Source organism: Meles meles, chromosome 2 (assembly GCF_922984935.1).
Source record: "Meles meles chromosome 2, mMelMel3.1 paternal haplotype, whole genome shotgun sequence".
NCBI lineage: Eukaryota > Metazoa > Chordata > Mammalia > Carnivora > Mustelidae > Meles > Meles meles.
Window position 1 is genome coordinate 72,511,629 of NC_060067.1, and position 26,564 is coordinate 72,538,192.

Genomic DNA, 26,564 nt, shown 5'->3' on the forward strand with positions numbered 1-26,564 from the left:
CACAAAGGTTTCCTAAATGTGAGTAGAGTACCATGGTGGTAGAGTCCACCATATGCGGTAGGCTGAATCCCAGAGAGCCTACACAGGATTCTTGCTGCAAGGGACCCTGTAGTTCACACAACTCAACCTCATCTTTCAGTTACACTGTGGTTATTTTAGATATTTCTTGGTTCTATAATTTTGCTGAATTTAATTTGAAAATACATTTTGGTTTGAGAATAGCAAATGAGTTTTGAGCCTAAGAAGTTTATACTAGGTTCTGAGCTTGTGTGTATGTAAGTAATGCCATTTTAAGGAAAGGTACTACTAGGGGTGGGAGTTGTGAGAAGGTCCATAATTCATGTTTGGGAAGCATACAAGACAAGGAGAGACTGCAAGTGATGACCCTTAGCAGTTTTCCCTTAGGTATCCTCTAATTCTTGAGGTTAATGATTTATTAATATTCTCAGCAAAGAATGTCTTTAACAGTCAAGAAGACACTTCTTAAAATTTAAATGTTTCGAATAATAATACATTTCTATGAGTCAAAGACCCATAGATATTAGAAGGTGTACATGGCACTATCGCTCAGCCCCATTCCTCCCTCTAGGTGGCCCCTATTTTTTTTGTGTATCTTCCCCAAATTCTTTTTTGCATATACAAGCCAACACCAGTATATGGCTTTAGCCCACCTTGTGGGCTCAACTCCTGGTACAGAAAGTCTTTTCTGCGCCTTACACGTTTTCAGTGAACAGTATCTCTTCCTCTCTCAGGACATAGAATGCTGCCAATTTTCTTTTTTTAGGGCTGCCTGTTATTCCATCGTATGACAGAACCATCATTTAGTTAACTTCTCCCCTTTGTTGTTTTCAAACATTTAACATCAAACTAATGCTGCTGTAAATGTTATTTGGCCAAGTGAAACAGACCTGTAGAAAAATACCAAGAAGTGAAATTTCAGGGCTGTGGGATACTTGGCATTTGGAATGTCCATACTTGTTGTTAAGTCACCCTTCCTTGGGGTTTTACCGAGTTCCTCTCTCCCAGGCAATATGTGAGGACTGCCTTTTCCCCCCCAGTCTCGTTATAAAGAGAATGTGTTACCAAACTTTGGATTCTTCCCATTCTGATAAGTGAAAATGGTATCTCAGTATGGTTTTTTTTTGTTTGTTTGTTTTTTAATTTTTTAAATATTTTATTTATTTGACAGAGAGAAATCACAGCTAGGCGGAGAGGCAGGCAGAGAGGAAGCAGGCTCCCTGTGGAGCAGAGAGCCCTATGTGGGGCTCGATCCCAGGACCCTGGGATCATGACCTGAGCCAAAGGCAGAGGCTTTAACCCACTGAGCCACCCAGGCACCCCTCTCAGTATGTTTTTAATTTACATTTCTCCTATAAGTGATGTTGAACATTTTTCATGTATTTATAAATGATTTCTCCTTCCTCTTCAGTAAATTGTCTGTTATTGTTCTTTGCTCACTTTCTATTGGGTGGCTGCTCTTTTCCTTACCAGCATTTAGAAACTATTTCTATATTAAGGACGTGAGTCTTTTTGTCTGTGATCTGAGTTGCATCTTTTTTCCCCGTCTGTCTTTTGACTTAACTTAGGGTATTTTTGGCATGTAGAGATTTGGGGGTTTAAAAAAAGCGGTTTCTGAATTATGAATCATAGAAAGCCTTCCTACTCCGGATTCAAAGGGAATTTTGAAAAAGCCTTCAAAAACATGTAGCTGGCAGTGCTGATGAGGTTGCCCTTCTAGGCTACATCATAGCCTTGTGACGTTGGAGCTCCTGTGGTACTTCCTACATTGTTCTTACCCGCTGCGCTCCACGGAGCTGAAGCTGGACAAGGGTGTTTTAGGTGCCTATCGAACCACTAATAGACCAACTCTGGCCTTAGCCTGTATCCGGTTTCTTTTCCTTAGCACTTTTTTTTTTTTTTAAGATTTTATTTATTTTTCAGCACACAAGCAGGCAGAGAGGCAGAGGCGGAGAGAGAAGCAGGCTCCCTGCCGAGCAAGGAGCCGGACGCGGGACTCGATCCCACGATGCTGGGTTCATGACCTGAGCCGAAGGCAGAGGCTTAACCCACTGAGCCACCCAGGCATCCCATCCTTAGCACTTTTTGAGGGACTGGTAAGAGAGAAGGGTAGAGCAGAAATGGCCAGCTGACCCTGGAAACTGCCCAGTGACCTTGCATTAATCAGGCCCATTTGGTCTCATTTCACAAATGTACCATCACTTGCTATCTTTGTGGTTTTGATTATCCTAAATTTATTCAGAAAGTAATGCTACCTATGTAATTGAAAAGCAGCATTTTTTTTTTTTTCTTAATGTGGGAGAGGAACAGTGGGAACAAGAGAATCCTAAGCAGGCTCTATGACCAGCATGGAGCCTGACGCAGGGCTGGATCTCACGACCCTGAGATCCTGGCCTGAGCCGAAATCGAGTTCGATGCTCAACCAGCTGAGCCACCCAGGCACCCCTGAAAAGCAGCATTTTTGATCGTTAAATTTGACATTTTTATGGAACCTGTATGTTGAAATATTCTCATTTCAGTAATTCTAAATGCCTATCCAGATCGGAAGGAAGCTGTCTGAGACTGGGAAGTCGTGATAAAAATCGGTTAGTTTGAGACTGGGTCTGTTGGTGATGCCTTCTTCATAGTAAGTCCTTGAAGGAAGGCCGTAATGATTAAGTTGTGGTGTGTGGACACCTTTTACTTATGTCCGCCTCCCAGGGTCTTGAGAAGAGAAGCTGAGAGTGAGTGCACAGCGTATAAGGGGGTAATTACTAGGAGTTATTAGAGTTTGGAATTCAAGATGCCATAATCACTCAGACATAGTAAGGCCTTTCTCATTTGAAAGGACTCTAGTGAGTAGATACTGTGCTTGCCAGCATGCAGTAGAATTTGATGGTCTAAGAAAAAATGAAAAGCTCACCTACTCCCAAAGGAAGTTTAAAGAAATGAAGAAGAGGGAGAAAAGCAGGGATGAGGGCAGGCATGAAAGATGATAAGAGAAAGCTTAAAGGGTAATTAGTCATAATTCACTGGACAGGAAGGAGAATTACTGGCAAAATCCAATGTTCTGAGAAAGAAAGAAGGGGGGGAATCAGAGACGCACCTTGGAGGGGATGAGAGTGACATTTCAGACAAAATGGTGATGAGAATCTTTTCAAAGTAATATGGAAAAAACACCAAATAAGTAACAGTAGCATGAAGCAGAAAATAGTGGTTTAATTGTTTTAATAATAGCTGAAGAGTGAAAGGTTGAAAATGGTATTACTTTTTTTTTTGGGGGGGGGACATTTTTTTGGAAAGATTTTATTTGACAGGGAGGAAGCAAGAGAGCACAACCAGGGGAGGGGCAGAGAGAGAGGGAGAGGCAGGCTCTCCGCTGAGCAGGGAACCTGATGTGGTACTTGAGCCCAGGACCCTAAGATGATGACCTGAGTCAAAGGCAGACGCTTAACCAACTGAGCACCCAGGCGCCCCAGAATGGTATTACTTTTGAGAATTAACTTTAGACTAGAATCATAGTGTGATCTATCTTACATTATTTACTAAATTAGTTAGTCCCCACTAACCTTGGGTTTTGTTAAGATCAACATAGCATTGCCATGACTCGGCCCCATACTAGACATCTGGTGAGTCACTGTGTAAATGTTTGCTGGATGAATGAATGATTCAATTGATAAACGAATGATCGGTTTGGGGCATGTTTGGATCTCTAACCTAAGTTCAGACTGAGTAAAAATATGTGTGGCCTTGGCTTTATCATGACAGTGACTTACGTCTTTGTAGAACCAGGTGGAAAGGTTCATGGGAAAGATTTCAGTAAACACACTTGGTGCACTATGCATGGTCACTGTTCCTTCCAGATTTCTTTTTTTTTTAAAGATTTTATTTATTTATTTGACAGAGAGAGAGAGAGAGAGAGAGATCACAAGTAGGCAGAGAGGCAGGCAGAGAGAGGTGGGGGTTGGGGAAGTAGGCTCCCTGCTGAGCCCGATGTGTGGGGCCCGATCCCAGGACCCTGAGATCATGACCTGAGCCAAAGGCAGAGGCTTAACCCACTGAGCCACCCAGGTGCCCCTCCTTCCAGATTTCTGAGGGCTTGTGTTTTTTATGGGAAATGAGTGGAGGTGAATGATCAGTGATCAGTGGAACTTCTCAAATGACCAAATACCTGTTTCATCATGGCAAATGTGGTGATCACTTCAGCAAACAATAATTGGCTCATATGCCCAGGTAATATCATAACACTTTGATTTCGTGTCACTTGAAGCTTGGCTTGAGTAAACTTTTTCTCATCCTCCAAAGGCCCTTGCTCCTATGGATTCGGCATGAGTTATTAATTCCATTGATTGAAAAACAGGCTCCAGGCCTTGTGGGAATCCAGACAGGGGAGGGCTAAATCCTGGGTTGGTGGTGGGACAGGCTGGTCCTGGGAGAATGGAGGTAGACATTTAGACCCCCCGAGGCGAGGCATGTTTCTGGAAACATCTCAGCAAAAGGCAGTTGGTTAAGATATAGGCAGAGATGAACAGGTGTTAGCAAGTAGGAAGACTATGTGCTAAGGGAATGGGGATGCTGGGCAAGACACCAAGACAGCCATTCAGCCACTGGAGAATGATTCTAGACACTGGGTCAAAATGACCTTGTTATCCCCAGCAGGAAGATGGGTGTTCTCAAGTACTCTTTCTCTTTGTCGCAAAACATGGCTGATAGCGAAGTACCAATGCTCCCCCTCCTGCTACTTTAGGATTTAGGAAGATGAAGAGAGAGAGATGAAGGACCACTGTAGGCTTATAGGCAGAAAACTAAATCAGCTAACCAGGGGCGCCTGGGTGGCTCAGTGTATTAAAGCCTCTGCCTTTGGCTCGGGTGATGGTCCCAGGGTCCTTGGATCGAGCCCGGCATCGGGCTCTCTGCTCGGCAGGGAGCCTGCTTCCTCCTCTCTCTCTGCCTGTTTCTCTGCCTACTTGTGATCTCTATCTGTCAAATAAATAAATAAAATCTTCAAAAAAATAAAATAAGTAAATAAATCAGGCTAACCAGTATTCAAAAGCTGACTCACAGTTTCTAAGAGAATGCCTATTGTATTTCCTCTTGACTGTGAATCATCGTTACATAGGAGAATTTCTGACAGTTCCACAAGTGTGGGTTGAGGAGAATACCACAGTTTTTATAGATTGTCAGTTTAAAAAATGATCGAAATGATAAGATCTTAAGTCCATAAGGACTGAAATAAGGTTGAATTTTCTGGAAACTAGAGAAGGTTCTGATGGTTACTCTTTTTATTTGTACTACTTCCTTCTGAGTACCTCCACTCCCTTAAGGAAATGATTCTAGAAGCTGATACAGTGAACTGTCACAGGTTTTAGAATCCTCCTGTCTTGGGCCTGGTGACTGGAGTTGCCATCTAAGCCACATGCCCACCGGGCAAGTTTCTCTACTTCTCTGAGCACCAGCAAACATCAAATCGGGATGATATATATATATATATATATATATATATATATATATATATATATATATTTAGCATAGGACGTTGTGAGGATTAAATTAGAAAGTGCATATAAAGTGATAAAGACAGCAGCTGGCATGTGATCACCGCTGTTAGCTATTATTGGTGTTAATCTGGTGGTGGTTTCAGGGGTCCATTGGAATAATATGCCTGCTTGGCATGTATAGCGATTTTCACTTCATTTCTCTAACCAGAGTATAAACAGGCTTCTAGTGGAAAGTGGGTTCTATTTCCCAGACCCTAAGGATCTCCCTTTGGGTCTAGTTAGCTGTTGGTAGGTGCCAGGGTAATTCTGGAAACTTCCTTTGAAGTCTGGCTGAGCTGCAGTGAGGACATTTATCCCAGACAGAAAAGCACCTTCTAGAAACCAGGAAAGCAGCTGTGTTTGCTGCTGGGGCCACAGTGGCTCCCCTCTGGATGCACACACGAGGAGCTGGTCTGTGGGTCCAGCTACAAGGGTTCATTTTCCCTTTTGAAGAGTAAGCTGGAAATACCAAACTTGTGAGGGCCGAACTTGCCATTAGTGGTAGAAGCTTATGGGTCACCTTAGAAACCAGATCTTCGAAGGCTAGCTCTTACCCCCCAACCCTCCACACCTGGAAAGAATGGATTAAGAAGATTTGGCCCCGATGGAAATAAAAACAGCAGAGAATTTTCCACCTTCCCTGCAGTGGCCAGTATTACCGTCCAAGTAATGAAGCAGATTCGGTTTCCCTGGCGGCAGCTGGTGGTCAGTGGCCCTTATCAGCCTGTACAGGGGAAGCACCACCATGGACTCATGTGGACAGTTAACAGATCTTGGCTTCATCTCTTAATCTCTCTGGGCCTCTATTGCCTCATCTGTGAAATGGGGTAAGAACTTGTTGTGGATTCACAAGGATTAAAGAGGTGGTTCCGTGTAAGGAAAGTTCTTAGTATAAAAGGAGGGGCTCGATGAATCTCCTCCTCATAAAAAAATTCCCAATTTGCCTTCTGGCTTCCGTTCCCCCTTTCCCAACTACTGCAAATTGCCACCGGGAGGGATTTCTGAACAGCATATGTAGCTCCAGCCCAAAAGCTGTCATGGGTAGGATAAAATCCAGTCAGTGTAGCACAGGGCTGCCCAGCCACAATCTGGTCTCTATGCCCCATACCTTCCCTCTTGGCTGGGCTCTGCCGCCACACTTCAGCAACCACAGTAGGTCTTGTTATTGAACACTTACAAAGTGCCCGGCGCTGTTTACATGTTTCTGATGCATCACATCCTTTAGTCCTCACTACAACACTGTCTAGGTGAAGAAGTTGGTTTTTTTTTTTTTTTTTTTTTTTTTTGAAGAAGTTGGGTTTTTATAAATTATATGTCTTGTTCCTTCCTGACCCTAGGATGTAGTCAGACTGGGATTCCACTCAGGTTCTCCATGCTAGCTATTTATGTATTTATGAATGTATGTGTTTACTTATGTATTTGAGGTATAATCGACATACAACATTATATTAGTTTCGGCTGTACAACATAATGATCTGATATTTGTAATTATTGCAAAGTGATCGCTGCAGAGAGTCAGGTCTTTACCATACATAGTTACGAGAACGTTTTTTTTTCTTGTGGTGTGAACTTTTAAGATCTTGACTTTCTTGGCAAGTTTTATTTCAGTGCTTTTAAGTGTTCCCTTCTACCAAAGCCCAACTCCAGGACACTGTTTAAAACTGTCTCTTGCATGAGCTCCCAAGCCCTGGGCAGTTGTCCCCATACCATCTCTTAATATGCGTCCTTGAACTAAAGGAACAAATGGTCATTTTAGTAGTTCTTGTCTGCACGGGCTACCTCTGTCTTCCCAGCCAGATCCTGCTTTCCTCCAAGGGGGCAGAGATAGATGAAATCTCCGGGGCCCAACAAAGTGTCCTCTTCCCAGGTGCTCAGTTTCTGTTTGATGAGGATAAGGATAAAAACACACATCTCCAAGACTGAGACCATATTTATTTCTCCACCTGTTCTAGACGGTAATAACCATGGTGACTACTTAGTAAGATTCAAAACATAACCTTGGCAAGCACTTTGTCATCTAATGTTCAGTCTCCTTCTCTGTAATACGGGAAGATGGAAATGTATGACCTAAAGCTTCTCTCTCTCTCTCTCTCTTTTTAAAAGATTTTATTTATTTATTTGACAGTCAGAGATCACAAGGAGGCAGAGAGGCAGGCAGAGGGAGAGCAGGAGAAGCAGACTCCCTGGTCACAATGCGGGGCTCAATCCCAGGACCCTGGCATCATGACCAGAGCCGAAGACAGAGGCTTTAATCCACTGAGCCACCGAGGTGCTCCCTAAAGCTTCTCTCGCTCTAAAATTAAACATTATTTCAAAAATGTCTAGATATATTACACAGGCAAGATATTCTACATGTTGCCAGACTTACCAGCAACCCTGGAAGACAGGCAGAGAAGATAAATTATTCCCGACTTAGTGGCAGGAAACTATGGCCCAGAAAGGCTGAATGACTTGCCTGAAGCCACACAGCTTCTGAATGGGGAAGTAGGAACCTAATCCACTGCCTGTGATCACTTTGCGGGACAGGGCATGGGCCCTGCCATGTTAGAAATGTTCCTGTTCCATCAAGGAAGTAGGCCAGTACAAACATCTAAATGTTTCCCTTGGATTCCTGGGTATTCTCCCAGATATAAGTTAAAAGAGCTGAGGTTTTCTAAGGGGTTCTCCTGGTGATCTTTTTGAAAATGGTCTGAAGTAATCCTATTAGGAATTTCCTAATCATTTGGCTTGTTCAGGTGAAGGTGAATCAGTCACAGTGGTTGTTCATTGGAGACTCTGGTTGGGGGGCTGGAGGCCTGAGACCTGGGCACTGCTTATATGGTCCTGGGTCACTTCCTCAGGGTCCCTTCAGAAGACTGAAGAAAAGAGTCTTGAGATTGCAACACTTTAGGGGAGACAGTTTTAATCTTAATAAAAATTTCCCAAGAACTAGCATAAAGAGAAGTAAAGATCAGGCAAATGTCACATGAGTCACCTCCCATTTTACAAATTTAGGTGTATTTTTTTCTCTCTAAAAACTTTTATTTATTTATTTGAGAAAGAGAGCATGAGCAGGGGAAGGAGCAGAAGAAAAGGGAGAAAATCTCAAGAGACTCCCCACTGAGGGCAGAGCCTGACGTGGGGCTTGATCTAACGACCCTGAGATCATGACCTGAGCGGAAACCAAGAGCGGGACTCTTAACCGACTGGGACACCCAGGCGTCCCTATTTTTCTTTCTTACAAAAGAACAGTGCACCTATGGTAGGTAAGTAAATGGAAGCACATTTAGTACAGCTTTATACACAAACTATGGGACAGCTACGGATTGTTACCTGAAAGATGTCCAGGTGCGCTGTATTCAACGTATAGAAATTTTTAGTGCTGCAACCTGAAGGCTTGTTGTGCTTTATTTTATCGAACACAGAGCTTCCCACCTATTTTCACATTCCCACACGCTTGGCAAATAGTAGTATGAGCAGGACACATCCAGTCAGCTCTACCAATGGCTGAGGAACCCAGGGGTCTCTCCAATGCTGAAGGTGTATTTCAAAACTAGACTTGAGGGTGCCTGGGTGGCTCAGTCGGTTAAGGACTGACCCTGGGATCGAGTCCCACATTGGGCTCTCTGCTCAGCGGAGAGCCTGCTTCTCCCTCTCCCTCTGTCTGCTGCTCTGCCTGCTTGTGCTCGTTATCTCTCTCTCAAATAAAAAAATAAATAATCTTTAAAAAAACAAAACAAAACTAGATTTGAGTGGCATGGTTTGTCTTCCACAAAAACCCTTGAGAATGGCCTGTTTATTCAATAAAGCTCTGAAAATGCAGAAGCGTAAATGATACTTGTCACCATCTCATGGCCTAGCAGACAGAATTCAGGGGTGGGCACCTGGGAACCCAGGGCCTGGCTTTCCTGTCACCCGTAGATTGTACTGGATTGCTCCCAGTGGAAATTGTGAGTGCCGGAAACTCATGCCTCTCCCGAGGGCATGACCTACACCATGTGACTGAGCTGTGGGAAGAATCTGTTTTCCTAATCCATGCTCTAGATTTCAGAGGCCCTGGCCCTGGAGCCATGAAGGACAAGTGTTTTGAAGCCCGGGAGTGCTGGGATGTGATGACCCACTGTGCCTGAGCCTTTCTCAGCAAAGCATTTGCTGCAGCTTTCTGTGCCCAGGATGGTCCCCGCCCCTGCCATCAGTGGGTCCAGTGGACACGCTGCTGGAAAATGAACTTGACAGCCATCAACTGTCCTAACGGACATGGGGGAGGCATGTCTAAAAGAATAAGGGATCGTGAATTCGCTGTCAGAGAACAATTGCTGGCATTCTTGAATCACTGATGTAGTAGCTAGGACAGGACGGCTGGTACTGTCTGAAGAAGAATCTTAAATATTATTAGTTTAGAGGTGCCTGGGTGTCTCAGTTGGTTTAGTGTCTGACGCTTGATTTCAGCTCAGGTTATGATCTCAGAGTTGTGAGATCGAGCCCCACGTCGGGCTCCGTGCTCAGCAGGAGTCTGCATTGGATTTTCTGCCTCTCCCTCTCCTACCCCTTTCCCCACTTGTGCTCTCTCTCTCTCTCAAGTAAAACATTTTTAAATACTGTTATTTTGTAACTGATAATTGTAACTGATAAAAAAAACTGATTAAAAAAAAACAGGCCTTTTCTCTATCCCTCTCTATTTCTGTTTCTCTCTCTGTCTCTCTCAAACAAATGACAGAAAGGAAAGTTGGGGCAAAAATCTTTTTTATTAACATATAATGTATTATTTGTTTCAGGGGTACAGGTCTGTGAATCACCAGTCTTACACAATTCACAGTGCTCACCATAGCACATACCCTCCCCAGTGTCCATCACCTCACCAACCCATTCCTCCCGTTCCCCTCCCCTCCAGTAGCCCTCAGTTTGTTTCCTGAGATTAAGAGTCTCTGATGGTTTGTTTCCCTTCCCAGTCCAATCTTGTTTCATTTTTCCCTCCCCTCCCCCCTGTACTGCCCTGTCTCTCACATTCCTCATATCAGAGAGATCATATGATAATTGTCTTTCTCTGATTGACTTATTTCACTTATCATAATACCCTCTAGTTCCATCCACGTCATTGCAAAGGGCAAGATTTCATTTCTTTTGATGGCTACGTAGTATTCCATTGTGTATATATATATATATATATATATATATATATATATATATACACACACACCACATCTTCTGTATCCATTCATCTGTTGATGGACATCTAGGCTAAAGATACAAATGTAGTGATCCGAAGGGGCAGGTGCACCTGTGTGTTTATAGCAGCCATGTCCACAATAGCCAAACCGTGGAAAGAGCCTAAAAATCTTCTGTCTATATCTTCTCCATTCAGGGAATATAAGGCAATTCTCAACAAAATCATGTTTAGGGTGGCGGTAACAGTCTGAGGGAAAGAGTGAAATTTTTGTTTATTTGGAGAGTATATTGGTTAAGAGACACTGGCATGAAAGGAATTCTTGCATGTGATTGTCTTTTTTAAAAGTTTGAAAGTGTTTATTTTGATGTAACCTTATTCTTTCCTTGAATCATTGTGTTTCATTAAATCCAAAGATGGAAACCAGACTTCTAGGGATCTTTAGAGCCCACAGTAGTCTAAACTCAGTTGAAATGAGAATACCTTCAATAAGCATATTGTATTATAGTATGTGTGTGTGCGCATATATGTCTGTATACTATGTATGTATGATGTATATACATATATGTGGACGTATGTCACTTGCTTACCAATTAAGGAGCTAGGTATAATAGATATAATTCAGAGGGGGAAGAAACATAACAAGACCTTTATTCCTTTAATTGCCCCATCATTAGTAAAACAATAATGAAAAATCCATTTCCAGGGCACCTGGGTGGCTCAGTAGGTTAAGCCTCTGCCTTCAGCTCAGGTCGTGATCCCAGGGTCCTGGGCTGGAGCCCCACATTGGGCTCCCCGCTCGGCGAGGAGTCTGCTTCTCCCTCTCCCTCTGCCTTACAGCTCAACCTGTTTGTGTGCACTCTTGCTCTTTCTGTCAAATAAATAAATCTTAAAAAAAAAAAAAAAAAGAAAGAAAGAAAGAAAAGAAAAGTAAATTCGCTTGCCTTTCATCTTTGTTCTTCAGTCCCTAATTAATTGAGGGTGACATTGCCGGTATCATACTGTTGGTGGTCATATGGCTGTGTCTCTTGTGTCATGACCTTGTTTATAACATGAGAAACAGTTTCTTGGAAATGACTTTAAAATCACTTTGCAACGGAATGCTCCCCCACCTCCGCATACTGCCTTTGTCATTGTCATTGATTCCTTTTTCCATCCATTTTTTTCCAAACAGTTCATAGGCTGTTTCTAGGCCACACCTGAACTATTAGGACATCTCAGCTGGATCTCTTGTATTCCATAAGGGACTCATCTGCATATATAGGTCATTTGTATATATGGAAAAATGTATAATATTATAATGAACAACTTGACAAAATAAGGCCCTTACTTGCGGCTATCCACCTGGCTTTGCAAAGTGAAACCATATTTGGTAACATCTTTGTTTAGTTTCTCCAGTCATTGGTGCCACGACAGCCTCTTTATTTTCAGGTCTTCCCTGCTCATTTTTCTCTTTGAAGCTTTATCTGGAACTTAGGTGAGGGTTGTTCTCACTTGACGTATCACAAGCTGTATGTGTTCTGTGAAATATCCCCTTAACCTTATCCAGGTGCATTAAGGCTGAGCTAGACCTGGAGTTCTTCTATCTAGATACCAATCTGTTTCTTTGAGAGAGAGTGCATGTGCTAGCAGGGGAGAGGGGCAGAGAGAGAATCCTCAAGCCAACTCCCCACTGAGCGGAGAGCCTGCAGACAAAGACGCGGGGCTCCATCCCAGAACCCTGAGGTCATAACAGGTGCTGAAACCAAGAGTCGGCCACCCAACCGACTGAGCCATCGAGGCATCCCAGACCAGAACTCTTCTGAAGAGGGAATGCAAGGGGAAGCGCATGCCTTCCAGGTGATCAGAGTCAGACAGAATTCCCAGTGATCAAACTGGCCTGCTCCTTATCTCTCCCTTGTAAATAGCATGTTTATTTTAATTACAGTTCTGTAGCTGCTATTTTTGTCTGTTCTAGAATATTGGGATGCAGGGCTGGAAAGCATATTATTAAATTGCTGTTAATGCCTTGATACTTGGTTATACAACACTAGTCTTCCTGCCATACAGAAGGGAATGTTTGCTTAGTTCATCTTAGATGAGCCAAAGGGGTTAGTTAAGGTTTTCGTTGGGCGCTTTGGGCTGCAAGAAACTCAGGCCTGTGGTACCTGGTGTGGGCAGCCAAGATGCGCGGAAACTGGAACCAGGCTTGGAAAGCTGACAGGAAGCCAGGCAGCTGTGGGGAAGGGGCTTCTCTCCTCCTTCCTCTCCTCCCAGCTCCTGGGGGTTGCGGGCATGCTTGTCTGCCCTCTTCATTTCTGTCCCCCTCTCTTTTTGCCCACGGGGGCTTTCTTGACCTCTGCTTTCTATCTTTCCTTGACCTCGGTGTTTCTGCTTCCCTGTCATCTGTCTTGTGTGCTACGTGCCTTTGCCTTGAAATCCTTTACTCTTCTGCTTCTGTAGCTACTTGACTTTTCTCTTAGCGTTTCTCAGCTCAAATTCCCTGGAAGCGGATGTGACTGGTCTGCCTCATCTTTCCCTGCAGGCCACCTCTGAGCCCTGTGTGTTGGCCTCGACCGTAGTCCCTGGCGAAAGGCAGCCTTGTCTGGTCCAGCGTGACAGTCTTGCTCTCTGTCCCCAGTCACGGTGTGCCGAGGGTGGGTGCCATGTTTCTAGAAGACCAGCACAGAGAGTACCAGGAGCTGATTGGTTACAGAGTGTCATCTTTTATAACGTTTTAGAGCAGGATATTCATTGTGGTATTTTTTTCCCTTTAATAGTTCTTGTGTTACTACTTTATTATAACACAGGTTCAAGAGTCTGGTTTTGCATCGTTCTAACGGCATTAAAAATTACTTTTAAAAATACAGTTCTAATAGTCAGAAGAATCTGATTTCTTCCCAGTGGGGTGTCTCCCTGTATCAATGTCATTTCCCAGAAGTAACCGTTATTAGCTGTTTAATGTACATCTTACCTGGACATTTCCTACATAGATACAAGCACACATAGCCTCTTTCTTTGCCTCACTTACATACGGCCAAAGGCAGTACCGTGGGTATTTACCATTATAACAAAGACTCCGTATTGAAAGTAGCAAAACTAATTTCATCCATTTAATGCTTGTAGTTTGTGTATTTATTTATTTTTAAAGAATTTATTTATTTGAGAGAGAGAGGGAGAGAGCACAAGCCGGGGGAGCAGCAGAGGCAGAGGGAGAAGCAGACTCCCCAGTGAACAAGGAACCCGACTCCGGGCTCGATCCCAGGACCCTGGGATCATGACATGAGCGGAAGGCAGACACTTAACCACCTTAGCCCCCCAGCTGCCCCAATGTTTGTAGTTTTTATTTGGGGAATATTTCCTGACTTAAGCTGGTTGTTTAAATATGTAGTCCCTATCATTGAGTTAAATAATTTGGTACTTTGTGATTGAAGATGTATAAGCTTATGGTATTGATGCACTTTGTATACAAGAGGGAAAAAACAAACTTTAAACAAATTTCTAAAGCATAAAGCCAGGCCCCTCTCCATCAGAGTGTAATTTTGAGGATGCCACTCTTGTAGATATTGACCCCCTACCTGTGGGATTTCATTCTAGCAACAAGATGACTAACCTGGACCATCTTGAAGCAATTAGCAGCTTTATTATAAACATGGTGACCACTTATTTGCTTAAGACTATTAACTCTCTTATTAAAAAAGCCTAAAATAGAAGGTTGGAAGTAATGGAGATAAGAATTTTTTTGTATCATAAAAGTATTGAATGTACATTTGAAAAAGTTTTGGAAACACAGAACAGTACAGGAAAAAGATTTTTTTTTACCTACCAATAATTTTATAGTCTTTAAAAATAATGCATGTATTCCTACATCAGAAAGGATGAATACCCAACTTTTGTATCAGCATGGACTGGACTGGAGGGGATTATGCTGAGTGAAATAAGTCAAGCAGAGACAGTCAATTATCATATATTTTCACTTACTTGTGGAGCATAAGGAATAACATGGAGGACATTGGGAATTGGAGAGGAGTAGTGGGTTGGGGGAAATCAGAGAGGGAGACAAACCATGAGAGACTGAGAACTCTGAGAAACAAACTGAGGGTTTTGGAGGGGAGGGGGATGGGGGGTTGGGTGAGCCTGGTGGTGGGTATTATGGAGGGCACGTATTGCATGGAGCACTGGGTGTGGTGCATAAACAATGAATCTTGGAACACTGAAAAAATAAAGTTTAAAAGATAATGCATGTATTATAGCTTATAATATAGTACTATTATACTTCTGTTTTGATTGGAATCATATGGAACAAAAATTTTAGTTTTGCTTCACATGCTGTACTAGATATGCTTCACCATGTCATTGGATAATCATTTGAGGGCATGATTTTATTTTTTATTTTTTAAATTTTTTATTTATTTAAGAGAGAGCACGAGTTAGGAGCAGGGGGAAAGGGAGAAGCAGACTCCCTGCTGAGCAGGGATCCAGGTGCAGGTCTGGATCCCAGGACCCTGAGATCATGACCTGGGCTGAAGTCCAACGCTTAACTCACTGAGCCCCCCAGGCTCCCCAAGGGCATGATTTTAAATGTCTATCAAATACAATTATTTGGACATACTAGGTCATTACCTAAATGTAATTTAAATTCATAATTGCTTCTATATCATGATATTAATTCATTGTGGAGAAGGGGTTACATGAATCAAGAGGGTTGGCAATGATCTTGGGACTGAGTGAGTGGTACCTATGAATGTGGCCCATCTGGGAGAAGGTAGATGGGGGGCATCGTGCTCAGGCTTCCCTGCGGTGGTGGATGTGGCTTGCCTCTTAGAAACGATGGGCTTCGCAGTGAACAACTCCACCCAGCACCAGAAAGACCCCTCTGTCTTTGCTCTGCAGGCTAACCTTGGCCAGCCCTGAAACATCAGTTTCAAGTTTTCATACCTGCCTCTACAGTCAAGATTAGCACCAGGACACCTTCCTGCTGTGTATATGGAAGGAGCTGGCAATGTAACAAAAGTGAATCTACCTTCCTCTTGGGTTGAGGGCTTGTTTGCGGAATTGGAACACACAGGTGCCCACAACGTTTTCTGAATGAGTTCAGTTCATTGTACGCCTTGGTCTATATCATAGCAAACTTGAATCCCTGATGAAAGGCTGAGAACAAGCTTGTCTGTGGGGATGAAATCACCGCGGCAGTGCTGGGGTCAGGGCTGGCCTCCTGGGAATGTGGCCTTGTGCTGTGTAGCCCAGGAACCCCCATTTCAAAGGGCTCTGATGTTGGTTGAATGTTCTACTAGTGGTCTTGAAATTCTTCAGAATTTTTTTTTTAAAGATTTTTTATTTATTTGACAGAGAGATCACAAGTAGACAGAGAGGCAGGCAGAGAGAGAGGGGGAAACAGGCTCCCTGCTGAGCAGAGAGCCCCATGCGGGGCTCGATCTCAGAACCCTGAAATCATGACCTGAGCTGAAAGCAGAGGCTCAACCCACTGAGCCACCCAGGCGCCCTGAAATTCTTCAGAATTTTGAGCAAGGGGACTTGCATTTTCTTTTTGCCAGGAGCCCTGCAAATTATGTAGCTCGTCCTAAACAGGGTGTTAGGGAAGGTACTGAAATATCTTGGTGATTCCTTCTCAGACACGGCCCCAAAGAGAAGGAAAAGTCCATTCCAACAGTCCTCTGTTGTTTTTGTTTTTGTTTTTATTTATTTGACAGAGAGAAATCACAAGTAGGCAGAGAGGCAGGCAGAGAGAGAGGAGGAAGCAGGCTCCCCACAGAGCAGAGAGCCCGACGCGGGGCTCGATCCCAGGAACCTGAGATCACGACCCGAGCCAAAGGCTGAGGCTTAACCCACTGAGCCACCCAGGCGCCCCCAGTCCTCTGTTTTTGTAGGAGGAGGTATGTGTGGCCTGCAGGGTGGCTGTGTGACGAAGGCTCTGCTGAGGAAATGCTCTTCCGATTCTAGTTTTCTGCAGTTGCTTTAGGTATAAGCCCGCTGGTGTGCTTTCTCTTCTGTGGTGGAAAGTAGGAAAGTCAACGGCTGTTTTTTGTCCATTCAAACCCTTACTTCCTGTGGGCAGTACCTTCCCATATCTGTGGGGGATACAGTCTAAGGTCCCCTGTGGATGCCTGGTGCTGTGGCTGACCCTGAACCCCAGGTACACACTGGTTTTTTCCTGGACATACATACCTGTGATTAAGTCAGTTTATGAATTAGGCACAGAAAGAGCCTAGCAACAATTACTGCTAACAGAATAGGACAATTATAAGAATACACATGTCCCACACTTGACATAGCATCTCGTTCAGTGCTCACTCACCTCCTCCCTGTGATAACGTGAGATGAGAGGAGGTCTGCATGGCGAGATGAAGTGAAACGGATGACATACACGTTGTGCCATAGCGTGAGGCTACTGTCGACCTTCTGACCGCAGATCAGAAGGCAGGTCGTCTGTTTCTGATGGCAGTTGACTGAGGAGAAAATGAAACCATGGATAGGGAACTACCATACTCATAGAAGCAAGCCTGAATTTCAAAGACCCTGCAATCCAGAATTAGTCTGAAATACTACAGAGGGGGTAGTCTGCCTCTCCAAGCTTCGTCTTTCTGCCCCAGAGCCTGCCCCTCTGTTGGTAAGAAATGCATCAGGGGTCTCCCAGGCTCAGCTAATGCAGGATTGTAGATTTTCCACACTTCTAAACCAGTGCCCTTGGGATAAATACACAACAAAAACCTCATGCCTCCCCCATTCCTGTCTTCTTGCCTTCAGTTAAGAAATGATTCATTTTAGTTTGCAGTGGGTAGACAATTGTTTTAATTTCCCAAGTAAATAATGTGTATTACAGATTGAATGTGATCTTTAAAACTATGCATACGATTTTAATAAACACAGTCCTAAGAAAATTACTGCCCTCCAGCATTCTCTTCCTTAACTTAATGCTATTTAAAGTACTGGTTTGCAACCCGTGTGTTACCACTGCCTTAAGCTAAAGAACAGAAATTGAGATTAAGCATTTAGAAACCTAGAGCAATTTGTTGAATTAAATAATAAAAAAAACTGGAGACTTCTTTTTGTCTTTTTTTCATATTCTGGAGATACAGTATTTCACATGTACCGTATTTGACAGAAGTATCGGTCTGTAACAGATTGGAAACCAAACCCAAACTGATTCTTTTTTTTTTTTTAATTTTTTAATTTTTTATTTGACAGACAGAGATCTCAAGTAGGCAGAGAGACAGGCAGAGAGAGAGGAGGAAGCAGGCTCCCTGCTGAGCAGAGAGCCCGATGCGGGGCTCGATCCCAGGACCCTGGGACCATGACCTGAGCCGAAGGCAGAGGCTTAATCCACTGAGCCACCCAGGCGCCCCCCAAACTGATTTTTGATCAGAAACAGTTTGAGGAGTCCTCTCCTAATTGACAGAGCTGGCAGTGTATTTCCTACACTACCAGACTGCTCATTGGTTCATCTTTCCATAAATGGCGACAAATCCCTCTGTGTGTGTGTGTGTGTGTGTGTGTGTGTGTGTGTGTGTGTATAAGATGGGCTCTCTCCCCTCTCTCCTCAAGAGAGGCATTGTATTGTGAGGCGGCCATGACATGTGTGCCTGGGACGGTGTCGTGACAGACAGCTATTGAGGTTGAGAGGAGAGAGTTGTGGATGGCCTGTTGAAGCAGCAACAGTGGTTTGAACTGTGTTGAAAAACCGTCTTTACCTAAACCCGCTAGTGGGGGTAGAAAGTATGCAACATTTGAAATAAAAACATGCCGCGACAGTTCTACACTGAAGGTAGAATTCCAGTACTGGGACTGGTCTCTCCCTCTTAGCCAGTACTTGAGAAAGGCTATTAGATTCTTTGAGGTTGTGAAGCTGAGGAAACTCACGGCCCCCATCTCCAGCCCCAGCCATCTCTCCCAACAAACCTACATTCCTCAGCTCCTTACCCAGAGAACAGACATGTTCAGGAACATACAGTCAGGAACACTGTAGCTGGTCTGAGCACTTTACATTGTTCATGGTGGTACCATGAACTCGGGTACGTTTAGAGCTCTGGAGCTGACCCCTCACCTGGCAATTCCAGCATACCCCCTCTTCCTCACTGCTGTGTACGCAGGATGGTTTTCCTGATCTCTCATCTGGCCCCCTAGCCAGTGTGGAAGGCAAAACAAATTTTTTACCAGTCTGTGTGTGGGTGCGGGAGTTTCAACTGGTTCAACTTTGCAGTACTTTTATGGTTTTTTGGCAACAACTGCCAATCTCTGGACTTGTTTCCGAAAGTAGGAGAATAGAAAGACTTGTGCTTTCCCTAAAGATCTCTGCTTTTGATCCGCCTTAATTCCAGATAAGTCTCAGTATTTTTTTTTTTAACTTGTGATGTTTGTTTTTTATTTATTTATTTATTTATTTTTATTTGCTTATTTACAGCATAAACAGTGTTCATTGTTTTGGCATCACACCCAGTGCTCCATGCAGTACGTGCCCTCCCTATTACCCACCACCTGGTCCCTCAACCTCCCACCCCCCCCACCCCCCTGCCGCCCCTTCATAACCCTCTGGTTGTTTTTCAGAGTCCATAGTCTCTCATGGTTCATCTCCCCTTCCAGTTTCCCTCAACTCCCTCTCCTCTCCATCTCCCCATGTCCTCCATGTTCTTTGTTATGCTCCACAAATAAGTGAGATATGTCTCAATATTCATTAAAAAGTGACAGATTACTTCCGAAATTAGAGAATTTGATCTCCCATGGTACAAAGTTTAGATGTGAGTTTGAGCTGTATTACCTCATACTCTCCGAGGTGGGATTTTCCAGCCTTTTCTCAAGTGGTGGTCTCCATTCATTGAATGATGCTTAGACAATTTTAATTATTTAAGGTCACTTTGCTAGAACTTACTAGGTACTATGGTAGCTGAATAAGGTTGGAAAATAATTCTTGGTTTCTCCCAGTGTCCATCAAAGTGAAAACTCTGTGGCCCAATTTATAAATACTCAGCATAACTTGAGGGACTTAAACTGGAGGCTTTGGGAATTCCAAGGTAAACAAGGCTGGGCCTGCTCTCCAGGAGCTCACAAACTGGTGGGAGGAAACTACAAACAAGATTCTTTAAGAGAAGTGAAAAAATTATGGTGTGGCTGGAGGTTATAATTCTGTCAGCCGCTGCTTCTGGGTGTTATGTGTAATAACTTTCTGCCTAAGAGCAGGTAACCCTATGTCAGTGCTAGGACCACAGGGGTTGTATCAATGACACCTTGGGAGCAGCAGGTTGGAGAAGGTGGGAGCCTGTGATCTGCAGAAACTTTCCATGGAGTGATGCAGAGGGGTTTGCAAATACTGATCCTCGTGGGAGCCTCTGAACTCTGACTCTCTGAACTGGATCTTCAGCACAAATCAGTTCCGTGGGAAGGGCAAATAGCTCACAGGATAGGAAACCAGAATAGCCAATAAACAGGAAGAGGTACTCAAACTCCTTAATAATCAGAAAAATGCAAATTTAAACAACAAATGAAGGGGCCCCTGGCTGGCTTTCTTTGTGGAGCATTCAATGCTTGATCTCAGAGTTGTGAGTTCAAGCCCCCAATGTTGCGGGTAGAGCTTACTTAAAAATCAAAAACAACAAATGGATACCATTTCTCATCCTGGAGAAGACTGGTGAAAATTAAAACAAACAAACAATCAAAAAACAAAAAAAAACCCCAGAACACTGGTAATACTAAGTGTTGGGACCATTGTGGAGAAACATATTGTCTAGCTTTCCTGGTAAAATTGGCACAGTCACTTTGGAGAGCAATTTCGTAATGTCTGATAAGGTTTCAAGACATACCCTGTGGGGCGCCTGGGTGGCTCAGTGGATTAAGCCGCTGCCTTCGGCTCAAGTCATGATCTCAGGGTCCTGGGATCGAGCCCCGCATCGGGTTCTCTGCTCCGCAGGGACCCTGCTTCCTCCTCTCTCTCTCTGCCTGCCTCTCTGCCTACTTGTGATCTCTCTGTGTCAAATAAATAAATAAAATCTTTAAAAAAAAAAAAAAAAAAGACATACCCTGTGACCCAACAATTGCATTCTAAAATGTCTTCACCTGCTTAAAACATCATATGCAAAGAAAATGATCGTAGTGCCTATTACAGGGAAAAAATTGGAGGTAAACCCAAGTGTCCTTTATTAGGAAAAAGAGTAACTTACATTTATACCGTGGATATTATACATCATTTAAAACGAGTGAATCAAATTTACAAGTCTAACCTGGGTAAATTTTATAATCATTTTATTGGGTAAAAAGGAAAACAGGTTGCCAGACAATATCTACTCTTCTCATTGCTGTAAATTTTAAAGTGCACAGCAGTGTCAAGTGTGCATTCACGTACATACACATCGGGCAATAAAAGTATGAGGACCTGGATGGGGAGAATACGAAACAGCCTGACAGTGGTGAATGGAGAGAGGGAAATAGGATCGTGGAGGCATTAAAGGGACCTTTGCTATGTGTGTTACATTTTCTTTATTTAAAAACAAAACAAAAAAAACATATAAGGCCAGATGTTAAAAGAGTAGTGGTGCATGTATTTGTAATTTCATATACTCTTCTGTGGTTTTGAGATACGTTGTTGAACAATAGTGCTTAGGGGTCCCTGGCACTCTCTGCGGAGGGGCTATGATTGCCTGTGCCCTTGACCTTTCTGCTGCCATTTTCATTGTAGACCTCTGACTGGTTGCATGGCTGAGGGGGTAGAGGAAGGCCGAATGAGCTTTCGTATCTCGTCCACTTTGACATTGAGTTATTTCAAGATCGTCAGGAGATGGTCGATCACTGTCACGGGCACGCTCCTACATGTCCAGCACACTCCTGATGCGGGAGCAGAGCAAGCGAGGCCTCCGTGTGTATTACACACCCTCCAGTGCCCGCAGGCAGATGGGAAACCTAAATGTACCAATTTTGTAGTGTTTTCTGAGTCTCCTTGAAAACAGCATTTTTATGTTACAAGATGCCCCCGAACTAATACGGTAGGTAGATGTGGGGAAGAGTTATTTTGAGAGCCATAATTTGACTCAGTTATCCCAGGCAATCAAAGATTGTTTAACACCAGAAATAGCTGACTAGAGCAGCTGCTAAAACAGCGCTTCGTGTGGGAAATGATAAAAGGTTCAGTATTTTGACAACCATTTCAGAGGAATGAGTAATAAAACTTCTAAGAAAATCTTGATTGCTGGGTTGGTTTTTTGGGGGGTGGTGTGGGGGGGGGATTGGATTCTCTGGCTCAGATGTCCCATCTTCCAGGATTCTGTATGGACAGGGGCTATGGGAGGAATATTTCCCCTCTCCCAGAGTCGTGGGTCTTTGTATCCATAGCGCTTGGGCAGCCGAGTGATGACTTCTGCAGGTTTTCGAAAACTAGCAAACTCATTCATGGATCAAACGTGTGTTCAGGGCTTACTGCGTGTGCTCCAAGCAAAGTCCAGGACCCAGGAGTCAGAGTCACCGTCCACCCTAAGAGGTCCTGTGGAAGGAGGCAAGATGTACAAGCAATTTTAAATAAATTCAGTAGGTACCTGCAGAAGCAGAACTTGGAGGGGAGGAGGGATAGAAGGCGAGTTATTAAATAAATGGAGTTTGTCATTTCAGGCGGTAGGAAGTGAGAATTGACCGATAAGCACGACATTCCGAATAGAGGGAAAATTCTGGTCAGTGTTACAGAGGGAAAGGGCACATCTGGGTTAATGTGGAAGAAAACCATACGAACTGATTCGGCAGGCCAACTGTGTACCTCGATTCAGAGTACTACTTTCTGTCTGAAAATCTAATACCTTAAGTTTTCAAAGAATTTTCACAACAGTTTTCTAATTGTGCGTTCTCCTCACGCAAGTGTTATAATATCATACTGTCTGTGGTTTAAAATATTTTCAGCATGGACCCTCTGGTTGGTATGAAAAACTGTTCGTTTTCATCTAAATCTTAGTGGAAACTGGTGGTGCCAGTTGTAAATTCACACTCAGTGTTGATGAGCTGGTGTCCCATCAGAAGCCCCTCACTCTGGGGGTCTTCTTTAAACAGCTCAGTTTTCTTTGTCCCTGGGTGACCCTGGAGATTTTGTTACGTAGGATAATGAGTATTGGAGATGGTTTTCAGTTGCGGACCTCTGTGGTGGTTAAGATGAGTGGATCAGGTTGAACCTTTCCAGAGTCTCTCCCTACTGTGTCTTACAGAGTATAGAAATCTAGGGAGACATGAAGCGTGGGGAAACTGAGGCTCAGGGAGGCTGGGTGTGAGAGTGGGGTGGTGGCATGAAGAATTCCAGAACTGGGACCGCTTCTGTTGGCTGCTCTGCCCAGTGAGCTGTGGTTGCCCTCGAAAGAAGCTTTATCTGTGATGACGCTCTTCTAGAGGCTCATTGAACCATGTGGGCTGATCCTTGACTGAATTCCCTAAGCCCGGAATGAAGTATGTGTTCTTAGAACCAACGTAAGTTACCTTTCTAGTATTGTGGGGATTTCGTGTCTTCTTCTGATTCAAGAACAGTGAAGTATTACAAACACTCAGTTACGAATGTATACTTGTATTTCTAGTTAACGTCAGAGGGAATGCAGCTTAGCCGGCGCTCTTTTCTGCTTTTCCTGTTAATGTACTCTTCTATCTGCAGATAACTGAAAAGTAAGTAGGGGTCTTTGCAGTAAATCCACGCCACCGTAGAGAAAACAAAAATGCATACATGTGTGGCATTGTGTGGAAATTTACCCCTCGGAAGACTACAGGCCATACTGTATTTCGTACAGGCCAGATCTAACAAATGAATTAATTTCCACTTCAGTGAAAGTTTGTTTTTCCTGGTGTGTTCAGATCGGCTGTGGTCACTGTGGTTTGGAGTAAACCCACATGGGTTCCTGTCCTTGGACAAAGACCAAGGACAACTGTGGGACTTGCCCGTGGTTAAACCTTCTGTAGGGCTTCTTGATGAATAACGCTGGTTCAGGAAGGCGAGTGCTATGACGATCCCTTTACAGCTGAGCCAGTCAAAGCAACAAGAAGTGAAGTGGCGTGTCCACACCACAGAACTGGTTACGACAGAGTCAGAGCCAGAACTGAGCTCGCCTGAGCTCAGCAATCTAGTTCTTTCCATGACCCCATGCTGCCAGGGCAGAAGGAAGTGAATTTCACTGGTATCGCACACATCAAGGTATTCGATATGGTGATATGGTGGGACACAACCCGCAAGATATTGTTACAAGATAACAACACTTCAAGAGATACTCGTGGTGACAGTTTCAGAAGAACTTACGGTTCAGATTTGGTAGAGCTTCATGAAAATCCTGCTGTGAGCCAGGCGCTGGGCTCTATACTTCCCAGTATGCGGCTTATTTTCAGCAGGAGCCGAGCAAGGGAGCCTGGGGACAGTTAGCCTCCCCTCTCAGCCTCAAGCACTATCAGCAGTATCCCAAAGCCATTTTTAATAAACATGCCATCTAAGTAGAAGTCAAATTAAATAAAGGAGTGTCTTGGCAAGTTCCAGACAGGTTTCTTAACCCCTTTTTCCACTCAGTCTCTTGCCCTTAAATCCTATTATATTCAGTCTTATTACAAGAACAATCTTGTAACTGTGATATTGTCTGTATTTTATCCTTGAGAAAACCAAGGCATTGAAAATAAGATGTCTTGCTCTGAGATGAAAACTAGCCAGAGTTCCTAATTGGTTCTTCTGAGTCCACATCCCGCTCTGTGCCGATTTCTGTCTGACTTTGGAATAATTATGGGCATTTACTTTATGGGAATCTTTTGAATTCATCCTGCCAAGTAAGGGATCTAGTTTATTTGAGTTTGTAGAATTTGTGGGTGTGTCTGTTTTATTTTAGAATAGCAGAGAAAACCTTTGGTGCCTAATCCCAGTTTTGGGTAGATAAAGAGGCACACTTTCGGGGGTGGGGGGCACTGGGAGGAATGGTGGTTATAAGATAGATTTGCACTCCTGGAAACAGAAGACACTGCCTCTCCTTAAGTGAGCACTGATGTACTGACTATTGCATTTCTCACAAACAAGTAGGTAAATTTATTTGCTCACGGTTCAGGCTTCCTGGACTTGGATGACGTGGCGAGTTTCTTTCCCTCAGGGTCTGGACACATCAGTGAGGTTCCTGACCTGCGGAATGCCACCATATGCTACCCCAAAGCCTTTCCTGACCCTCAACCTAATTTCTGCATCCTTGCAGAGGGTAGTCATCCGCAGCCGTCTCTGGTTTTAATGATGGCTGTGATAAATGCCAAAGGACTCTGCCACGGAGATGCGAAAATGCTTGTTTCGCAGCCCTTGTTCACTCCTAAACAAGTGTTAGATCACTCCCCTACTAGATTATAAATACCTTAAGGACCTGTCTTACTGTGTTTTGTGCCCACGGGGTTTGCCTTGCACATAGTAGGTACTCACTTGATGTTTGCTGAGCTGACCTATACTTTTTCAATACAAAGAAAAGTGGGACAGTTTAAAATAATATGTAGGCCAGCCTGGCACACTGACTCAGATAGACATGACTGCTTCCCAGCCTTGGCAAGTTACTCAAAAGAAGGATTTATTTCTTTGGTGAAAGGGGGAGGAAATAATGCATATTGGGCTTAATGTAGATAAAGCAGAGACACCAACACATAAGTGCTTAATACCCTCCCTATTTTTATTTTCAGTAGGCATTTGTAAATACTAGCATCTGCCAGGGACTGGGCTCCCAGCTTTGCCAGCCTCCCATTAGTTTTGACACCAACAGACTGCCTTCCAACTTAGGCAGTTTCTTTTGGAGGTTCTTGGAACAAGAAATGTAGAGCCAACATCAGCCTGTTGAAGATGAAGACTTTATCAGGGTGGAGTGCAACAGGAGAGGGGCCGTCGAGAAGGGTTGTAGGGGAAGACCGTTGGGAGATCCAACAGAAAGGGTGTGTTGATACTGCTTCTGGGAATGTGGGGGAAGCATGGGGAAACCCTTAAGCATTCTCCTCCCTTCTCCGCCCTCAGGCCTTCTCGTGGGTACCCTTGATGTCGTGCTGGACTCCAGTGCCCGGGTGGCTCCTTACCGAATCCTGTACCAGACTCCAGACTCGTTGGTCTATTGGACCATCGCCTGTGGTAAGTAGCCATATTCAGAAATATGGAGAAACCGTATGATTAACAACTTTCTGCCAGAAGGGAAGGAATCTTTGTTTGGGAATACAGTTGCTTAGTATTTTAGGATAATTAAACATAGCCACTTCAGCAGGTGAACTCCAAATCTTAATGGCTTAACATGGTGAAGTTTTTTTTCTGGCAGAGTCTCCTTTGGGTCCTGTGGTCTTCTCTATCTATCATGAGACAAAGCCTCTATGGGAGGACAACTTAGGAGAAGTAGGAGATAGAGACACACCCATGTTTTTTTCCCAGAATGTTCTAATTTAAAAAAAAATTATTAACATATAATGTATTATTTCAGGGGTACAGGTCTATGAATCATCAGTCTTTTTTTTTTTCCTTAAAGATTTTATTTATTTACTTGAGAGAGAGAGAGTGAGAGAGAGAGCCTAAGAGGGGAGAAGGTCAGAGGGAGAAGCAGAATCCCTGCTGAGCAGGGAACCTGATGCAGGACTGGATCCTGGGACTCCAAGATCATGACCTGAGCTGAAGGCAGTCGCTTAACCAGCTGAGCCACCCAGGCACCCATGAATCATCAGTCTTAAACAATTGATAGCACTCACCATAGCACATACCCTGTCCAATGTCCATCACCCTGCTACCCTAACCCTCCTCCCAACTCCCTCCAGCAGCCCTCAGTTTGTTTACTGAGATTAAGAGTCTCTTATGCCTTGTCTCCCTCCCGGGTTCCATCTTCTTTCATTTTTCCCTCCCTTTTTCCCCCATGAGTCCCCACCCTGCCTCAAATTCCTCATATCAGATCATATGATAATTTGTCTTTCTC

At 43.8% G+C, this 26,564-nt stretch overlaps 1 protein-coding gene across 1 annotated transcript in view; it reads left to right on the forward strand.

Annotated features, from left to right (window-relative positions):
- TBC1D9 (TBC1 domain family member 9) overlaps positions 1-26,564 on the forward strand; it is a 125,843-nt gene that overhangs the window by 26,891 nt on the left and 72,388 nt on the right. The window contains exon 2 of the mRNA XM_045996808.1: positions 25,631-25,741. Coding sequence (XP_045852764.1) covers positions 25,631-25,741 — 111 coding nt within the window. The remainder of the gene's footprint in view (positions 1-25,630; positions 25,742-26,564) is intronic.